The sequence below is a fragment of the Agelaius tricolor genome, unplaced genomic scaffold (assembly GCF_023055355.1).
Source record: "Agelaius tricolor isolate 1412-34295 unplaced genomic scaffold, bAgeTri1.0.p SCAF_4, whole genome shotgun sequence".
NCBI classification, from domain to species: Eukaryota; Metazoa; Chordata; class Aves; order Passeriformes; family Icteridae; genus Agelaius; species Agelaius tricolor.
The window spans coordinates 12,548,089-12,556,969 of NW_027269264.1; the positions used below are offsets into that span (position 1 = coordinate 12,548,089).

An 8,881-nucleotide genomic window follows, 5' to 3' on the forward strand; every position below is an offset into this window, starting at 1 on the left:
GAATTTTATAATTTTGGCATTAATTCAGCCCAGGGCGTCGCCAAATGACAACTTCATTGGCATGCAGCACAATCAAAAAAGCTGTTAAACCAACTACCAGGTGTTGCTGTCATCTGCGTTCCAGTTGACTGTAAAAGAGATGTGGTTTGTTTTCTCAAGCTGGAGGCGTTTTGAGATCAAGTCTCACATTAGTGAAGTGACTGTGACTTGGTTCCTAGCTCAATACCTGAGGCACCATGTGTAACATCAGCAACCTGTGCCCACTATATTCTGCTATGAAACTACCTAAAACATTTCAGTAGCTGAAATGGTGTCACGCAGTCCTAGTAAAAGGACAATTCTTTCCCCATTTTTATTTCTCTGATTTCACATTTGTGTGGCTGAAACCTGAGTCTAGTGTGGTAGGGCCATACATTGGAACAAGCCTGTACAACATTCAGCTATTTGGTACCTGAACTTTGCCACAGTTTTTCAGTCCAGATTGTATCTTTGTTTATCCATATAATACCTGAGGGGTCTCATATCCCTTCTAGCTTTGCCCTTTAATTCTTAGAAAAATTAGCTGTAAGAGTGACTCTTGTCTGACATACTTAGAAGAAAGTAGGTGCAAGGAATGAGATAACTGCATTTCTGGCCTTTATCAGGGAGAAAAAGGTTGACTTTCCTAGCAGTTACAAATATTTGTTTAAAAAGACTTTAAGAAACAATTACTGAAGTTTTCAGCTAAAAGAAAAAATATCTTCAAGAGTGATTATTAAAGTAAAAACCCTTAACGACTTGCCCTTGGGAATTTGAAGTGATGATCTGACTGTTTCCCAAGAGAGGTAGAAAGGATCTTATCCTATGCTGACATTCAGAAAGTCCTCAGACAGCTGTGGTTCAATGAGTCACAGCTCTGCAAAGACTTAGTGTTTTGAGAATATTGCAGCACACCCACTTCTGAAATTACCAGGCATCTTTGCTTGCAATACTGACCACATGCAGTAATAGCAACTGATAGGCACCTTAGTTTCAATTCATGTCCAATTTAAATTATTTTCATTCTTCTCTGCATCACTAGATTTACTTTATGCACATTGCTAAAAAACCCATGTACATTCTGGAAATGCCATATTAAATAAATATGGCATTTGAATTGTCTGCTGTAAATGCTTTCAGGTTATGATAAGCTTGCCAGCATATCTATGTTTGGTTTCACTGAAACACTGAAGAAGAGCCTGAATCATATTTGAGCATGAGTGTATGAAAGTGTGAACATATGGGCAGACTCCGGTTTATACTAGTACTAACACAGCTAGAAGCAACCACATTGAGAGTTAATTACTCTTACAACACCATCAGTGCATCTCTTCATGTGATTTTTTCTGTAAATGTTCTAATGGTGTTTCAGCATGTTGCAGTAAAAGGTGCAGAAGAAACAAGAAAGTTTATGTTCCTTTTGGTTATTTCTCCCAGACCTCACATATTTCATAAACAAGATTAAATTTTTCTTGTTACTGAGTGAGCCCTGCCTCAAGGCTTCTCAGCAGAGAGACAAATGCTGTGCAGAGAGATGAGATGAGATGAGATGAGATGAGATGAGATGAGATGATGAGATGGGAGGAGAAGTCTCAGCCCATAATCTGCCTGCTTCAGTTGGTTTTATGCTTTGCTGCTCAAAATCTCCAATGACACTGTGAAGAGGGCCTTGACAAGGCCTGTGGCTGTGAAGGGGTTCATTAGAGTAGCAGGGTCTCAGTATCCAGAAAATTCATTGGCACTTCCCTCATCAGAAATCTCTGCAGGAATAGTAAAGGCTCTGCAGAGACTAAATGGTCATTAGTGTCAAAGTGTTGGGAAATGTTGGAGATGAGGAGCTTACTAGTTTTGGGAGAAGTCATGTTGCTTAAGATCTGAACAGAAGAATGGGTTTGGTTTGCAGCTGGTTTGAATTTGCTGGAAACCCATCTGCAAAAGGTGAAAGGTGCTTAACTGGGATGGTCGCTGCATGACGGTGGCCAGGAGATGGATAGTGTGGACAGACAGAATCAGTACCACTCTGATCTTCGGCACTGGTGCTAAGCACTGTGTGTTACTTATTACCTTCTGAAAGCAGAGCTTTATGACTTTTCAACACCTTCATGATGTGAATCTTTATTACTTCTCCTTAATTTTTCATTTATGTCCATTTTATTTATGTCAAAGACACATGCTGAGAGTAAAAAAACTTCCACTAAGGTTTCCAAAAGCAGCTGAACATATCAATTCTGTACTGTCCAGCCTAAAACCTGAAAGCAACTTGAATTTTAAAGATCAGGGCTTTCAGAAAAGCAAGCCCTTTTGACACAGCCAAACTGATAACCTCTGAAGATTCTGTCATGGTAGTGTTCAGCTACTGAGAATGCACTACATTATAAATATCCCTTGCAGGAAGAGACCAAGTACCGTGCACTACATGATATAAGGAGAATATAAACAGTTACACACAGTAGGGAAAGCCTAATAAATTTTACCTTCCTGCATTTTCCTGTTTGTTCTTCCTGGTGAAAACTATCAGGTGAGGTGTGCAGTTAACAGCAATTGTGGGCAACCACATCACAGTTCATATCTGATGTTCCAGAGAAGGGGAAAAGATCGGGGATAAGACAATGCCGTAGATGCTATGAAGAGGGAAATTTGGAGATTTATTCTTTTCTCATCACAATACAGATCTCTTACATCTTCGCTCAGTGTCTTATGCCCACAAAATGGGCATCTAAGATTGTAAGACACAGAATTCCCAGCTAAGGGAGAAGAAATCAATAACTATATGAAAATTTGTTCTTTGTCTCTGGAAAGATACTGTCCAAAGAAATCAATGAAGCTGATGCAGGGAGCTATCTTATGAGTAGCAAGGTGGGGATCAGTTTCTTTTCCCAAGTAACAATGACAGACAAGAGGAAATGACCTCAGGGTGTGCCCTCAGTGAAGGTTTATTCTTAGATATTCAGAAATATATATTCACTAAAAGGGTTATCAAACATCATAAGCAACTGCCCAAGGAAGTACTGGAGTTATCATCCCTAGAATTATGTAAAAGGCACATAGATGTGGCACTTAGGAACATGATTTAATTTTGGATTTGGCAGTGCTGTATTAATGGTTGGACTTGATGACCTTAAGGTTCTTTTCCAATCTAAATATTCCACAAGTCAGTGTTAAAATTAGGTGCTTCAAAAGCCTAAGTAAGAAGCAGAATTGTGAATCTCATTGAAGTAATTAGGAATTAGGTAAAAAACATTCAATACTTTTTTTTCCAAGAGTTTCCAATGTTCTGTAATAGATTACAGTACCTTTTTCTTCCTTATTGGAAAGATGGCATATTTTGGTGCTGGTGTGTTACAAAACAATGGCATTTGCATATATGCTATAAAATGTGAGTAAAGTTTATTGTAACTAGGTAGATTGTAGAATGTGATAGATACATGGCATAAAAAGCAACCTCTTTGTAGAGAATTCCTTGATCAGGTTGGTGTGTGTGTGTAGTGTAGGCTAGGATAATATCCACGTGAAACCCATGTAAAGCAGTGGAAAGAGTACTGGAAACCTCAGTAGTTGGGGTTTTTTTTCCCAGTTCATTCGATGTCTTGAGCCTTTATCTTAACTTCTGCTAAAAAAAACCACCACAAAACTTTTCCTTCCCACTCCATCTAAAAATAGTGGAACTGACCCACTTTTTGCTGTCATCATGTGACTAACTCTGCTTATGTGATCAGTTTAATTCTTCAAATGGGTCTGTTTTCTTCACTTGTAACCAATGCTGTTAGGGTTACAGCTTGTCTGTTTTTTCTGAAGCTCCACTTCTGGTTCAGTCCTACTGGAATGATTGCTGCTGGCGAGTTTTTGACACACATCAGACACCACTGGGAAATCTGATGCAGTTCAACATACCCAAGCTGGCTTCAAACCAGTTGGTCTTGAACAATGATGGCAGCCTAGGCTGGGGTGGTTCTTGTGATGCAATTCTTCTTCTTATGGTGCCGTGCATCTACACCTCTGGATCAGTAGATAATGTGGTTCTCTTAAAACAACTTGGGGTATGTTCAAAATGGAATGAGTAGAGTTGCTCTACATACTCAGAATATTTGGATGTGATCCAGTGCAGAATGAACTTGATTGGAAGCTTACCTCATCACTAGGTAAGACAGTGAGTAACTTTGCCAAATACAAGATCCCAATTTCCACCTCAGATATATATATATAAATACCTGGTCAAGGAAACCATGAAGAAAAAAGAGCCAACTCTGCAACAGCCAAAGATGTAAATGCCTCTCATTTGTGAAAGTCTGGAAAGAAAGTTCTGTTAAGCTTTACCAGTTCTGACGTTAAGACTGCCTACTTTTTTCACTTCAAATTGACATGAAGTGCTGAAAGAAAGTTAAAAGTCTGGCAGGAAGGAGGAATCAAACTCAGGCCACTTCTCGCTATTAATAAATACCTGCCGTGTTGCACACTGGTCTAGAGATTCCTCTTTGCTGTTCCTGTCCAACTGGTATGTTCTTTTTTTTCATCTCTCCTAATCCTTTTGAGGCTCTTTGGCATTCCTACTTGAATGCAACTGTGTTTTTCAATGTGACTATTAGATTACCAATATTTGAATTATTATGTCTTCTCTGGTAATTGCTAATTTCTAATTTTAAGGAGTACTAATTGTACTACACAATTACAAAAAAAAAATCCATTAAGAAGTGATCCATTATCAGGATTAAAGAATTATAATAGTAAACATGTATTTCTACCCTTTCTGCCATATTAAAATAATTTCTTTCATGTGTAGTTTGTGGATTTTGGCTATTAACTAAGACAAAAAATATGATGAAAGAAGAAAATGAGATTGTAAAGTTACAGTACAAAGCAGATAGTCAGTTTACATTTACTAAGACCGGTGAGGAAATTTTGTGAGACAATATAAAATGGACAGGTGTAGCAGTAGCTACCCTTCACTAAGTCTGGATTCTCCTGTCTTTCAACACACTATGTATTATTAGGTGAGTTATTCAAATGTCTCCTTTAAACATGTGACTCTCAGAGGAATCTTAAATCTTAATCTATTACATGGCTACTATAATTCCCTGAAACAATTTCGGATTTTCCATTTGAAGAAGCTTGTAGAGATGCAACAGAAGGCTTAAGTGCCAGTCAAAAGCACAGTGGTATCAGGTATTCCACAAAAGTACATCTGTGGTTTTAATTCTGGAATAAAGAATAAAGTCTCCTTGTTTTTTGAAGTATCTGTAGGCCTTATTTTCATTACCAGAAATGTCCAGAAAAAGTTTGGTTTTTCCTAACAACAAATAAAAGCCAAGGAAAAGCAAAAACAAGCGCACAATTTTAAAAAGAGGTTCTGTTTCTAAAGCCGTCAACCAACAAACCATCAGTTAATTTGCTTTGATTGGACAGTAAATCAAGATCTTGATGATGAAGAGTAAATCTCTGGAATTCAGGATGACATTTAGAAAAAACCCAAAAAGCCCCACATGCTAAATTGCCATTTACTTATTTCCTTCCGGCTTTCTGATACTAATCTGGAAAAACAACCACATGCAGAGCGCCTGAGTCAGCTGTTATTCTAGAATAGTCTGATTTTCTCAGCTGGATTTGCTATCCATGTTCTTTTATTAAAGCTTTGATTTAGTACCAGATGTTTTAATGAAAAATTGTCCAGAATTACAGAGATATATAACTGCTAAAATATTCCCTGATTTTTGCAGAAAGAGCAAGTCTACAACAGACGTTCTAATAGACACCCATGTCCTTAGGCTGTGCCGAGTCCCTCTGGGAAAGACCATACACTATCAAGAGAATAGCAGTCTCTTTTCCCAAGGCCTTCTGTGTGCCAGGGTGTAGGAGGTTACTCAGAATCATGTGGACACAGACCACTTTTTGACTGGCCTGGCTGCTGAGGCAGTATTTATAAAAAACTCAGCCTGAATGTATCTGACAATGAGACTCCAGGTTGTGAAAGGCTCTTCCTCTTACTTTTCCTGTGCTTTTTGAAATCGTCTTGTGTGTCTCTGAAAGGCAATTATTAAATACTGGCATTGTGTGTCATGCTGTCATGCCTGTATTTTCTCAAACAAATATCCAATGATCCAGCTCAATCTTTTGATTAGAATTAAAATTTGATTACAGTTATAAGAAAAAGCATAAAATTTGAACACAATTTTGGAAAGGACAATCCTTAGTACTAAGTACTTAGTGGAAAAATCCCTGTGATTGGCTTCTTGAAATCATGCTTATTTGCAGAAAATATTATGGGTGTCCTTGACTCTGCCCTAGTGTCAGTTTTACATAGCCCATACAAATCTGCCTTCCCCAGGCAGCACAGTGTTGATGGGACTCATGTCCCTGAGTTTTGGGCCCCCAACCTTCTTACTAGTTAAAAATCTCCAGGCTGTAGGTAGTCTTGTTAAGTGTGATATGCTTAAAGAGCACATCACACATATCAGAGATGAGAAATCTTCTGGTAGAAGAGTGCTCCCAAGTCAAACAATCCACATAGTTTCTGTGTACTGACATTCTCATTTAAAATCTCGGGGGATATGCAAACATTGTATAATTTCCATCAGCACCCTTGATTTCCTTAATATGAATGGGGAGATTTGTTAATTTTCAGTTTTGTCTCTGAGTTTATTTACTCTTCAGTATCTGATATGCTGACATGGTGATTTCAGATTTGGACTCAAAGCACCAAAGGAAAGCAGTGCTACTAGACAGCAAAAAATGTAAATTAATTTCTTACTTAAAAATAAATACAACAGATATATTTTCAGTGCTTTTTGGATATCAGTTTCTTTAAAGCCTGTATCTGAGTCCTAGATAGATACCTTCACTGGTGAATATCCAAGGTGTTATTTCTCAACACCTCCAGATCTCAGGGAGATCTGGTGCCAAATCTGAAGTCAAAGCTCACTGGAACACAAGGGGAAAGGGAGGATAGGAAAAGAAAAGCTTCAGAGAAACAACTGACATGGTAGGACATTCAGATTGAAATGGGACAGGCCTTCCTTCCATGATAGGCACACACCTTTTGTTTTGTATTTTGGCAGACATCACCTCTGATATCTGTTGCACTCTTCAAGCATGCAGAGAGCTATAGCTCCTAGTAGTTAAAACCAGCTGTCAGTCAGCCACAAAACCTGCTCTACAGGTGTCAAAGTCAATGGCCCGGGGCAACAGCATAAGCAGGCACTGCTTCCTGCAGTGGCACTGCTGGTCAAAGAGCAAGGATTCTGGACCCCTCCCTCCCAAGAGTCTTGGCCCTCTCTCCAGTGCCATATTTCCAGCCTTTCTGCACTTGCTATCCTCCCTGCTGTACAGCTCTCCTCTGCCTTCTCCTCAATGTTGTGTTGACTTCACCTGTTGGCTGCATACCCTCTGAGAAAACCTACCAGAAAAATTAGCCCACAGAGCTCAAGTCCCCTTGTTATCCTGCCTGTATTCATGTCTCTTTTCCCAAACCCTGTCCACATCCTGCTTGAAAGTGAATCCTTGGAGCATGCATGCCTTTTTTCCTTGTACTAGTATAGCACCTGGAATCTCAGGCATTCATCATTGCCAGAGGTACATCAACAAAATAAAACTGAAAATTATTCTAGACCCTTGCCGAGACCACCTTCCAGGATGGGTGAACCTAATGTAGGTGAATCTAATTTCTCATCTCCCAAATAGAAGAACGATAGTCACAGTTACAAGGCACCGTGTGCTAGCTTTGGAAAAGGTCACTGGCTCCCCACAGCTTGCTATGGACTGGGTAATGAAAAAAACCCAGAGAGAAAGGGCACAAATTCAGCCCAGGGCAACCATTCAGCACAGGTCTAACGAGAACTTCTAAACGCCCAGAACATCAGCCGGCACGGCCCCAAATCCCGTGTGCCCGCTGAAGACACGGAGATACAGAGGCGGGTCCCGCGATGGCCCTGGAGACGGCGCCTGCCGTGACATCCTCGCCGAGCGGGCAGGCAGCTCCCTCCCGGGTGCATCCCCCCGTGCCGGGAGCCGGCTCGGCGCAGGGCTCGGCGGAGCGCTGCCTGCCCGGCCGCCCCGCGGGGCTCAGCCGCGGCACGGCCCCGCAGCGCCCTCGGCCCGCCCGCGGCCCCCTTCGCGCCCAGCCCTGACTTACGTGGGGGCCGCGGGCCAGCGGCTCCCGGCGCAGCGGCGCGTTCGTCCCCATGGCGGCCGCCGGTCCCCGCCGCTGTGCCGGGCCGGCTCTGCCGCTGCCAAGCCGAGAGACACCCGCGGCCGGGGCCGGGGCCAGGACCGCCCTGCAAGCGCCGCCCTCCGCCCGCCGTCGGGAGGGGTGTGCGCGGCGCTGGAAGGCGCCGGAGGGTCGAGGGATGAGGGGCTGTGCTGAGGCTGCTCCGTATTCCGGGGTGGTCCCGGCGTCCGAGGCTTTAGCACTGCGTGCGCTAAGGCCGTGCCGTATCCCCGCAGGGCGGCGTGGGAAGCGGGGTCCTACTCCGGGTATCCCCCGGTATGGCCTCCTTGCGCTCCCCTGTGCCTCGGGGAGCCGCTCCCCTGCTGGGTACCCTCAGAGCACTCAGCGGTGAGGAAATGCAGGCAGCTTTACTACTACCAAGCATCTCTGTGGATATTACCCGCTAATATCCATGACACCTTGTGTGTTTAACATCACCAAGACTACCCAGATCCGGTCAGAACAACAGGAATATGCAGCTGTCTCAAGGCAAGGAACCTGTGAAGTGAGTCTTCCCTAACACAGGTTTGGAAGACAGCAGCAGCCAGAGCTTCACAAGCCTGATTCCAGTTTCTTCTTGTCCCAAGACAATGCTTCAAGGCGGTGGCATGCTGTGTCTTGTAGCTGTACCTCTGGCCCCTTGGAAGTCCTGGGGCCTGCATGTGT

The 8,881-nt window shown here is 42.5% G+C and overlaps 1 protein-coding gene across 1 annotated transcript in view; it reads right to left on the reverse strand.

Moving 5' to 3' along the window:
* Nucleotides 1-8,474, reverse strand: part of GNE (glucosamine (UDP-N-acetyl)-2-epimerase/N-acetylmannosamine kinase) — a 34,725-nt gene extending 26,251 nt beyond the window's left edge. The window contains exon 1 of the mRNA XM_071424606.1: nucleotides 8,141-8,474. Coding sequence (XP_071280707.1) covers nucleotides 8,141-8,191 — 51 coding nt within the window. The 5' untranslated portion in view covers nucleotides 8,192-8,474. The remainder of the gene's footprint in view (nucleotides 1-8,140) is intronic.
* Nucleotides 8,475-8,881: the final 407 nt, after the last annotated feature.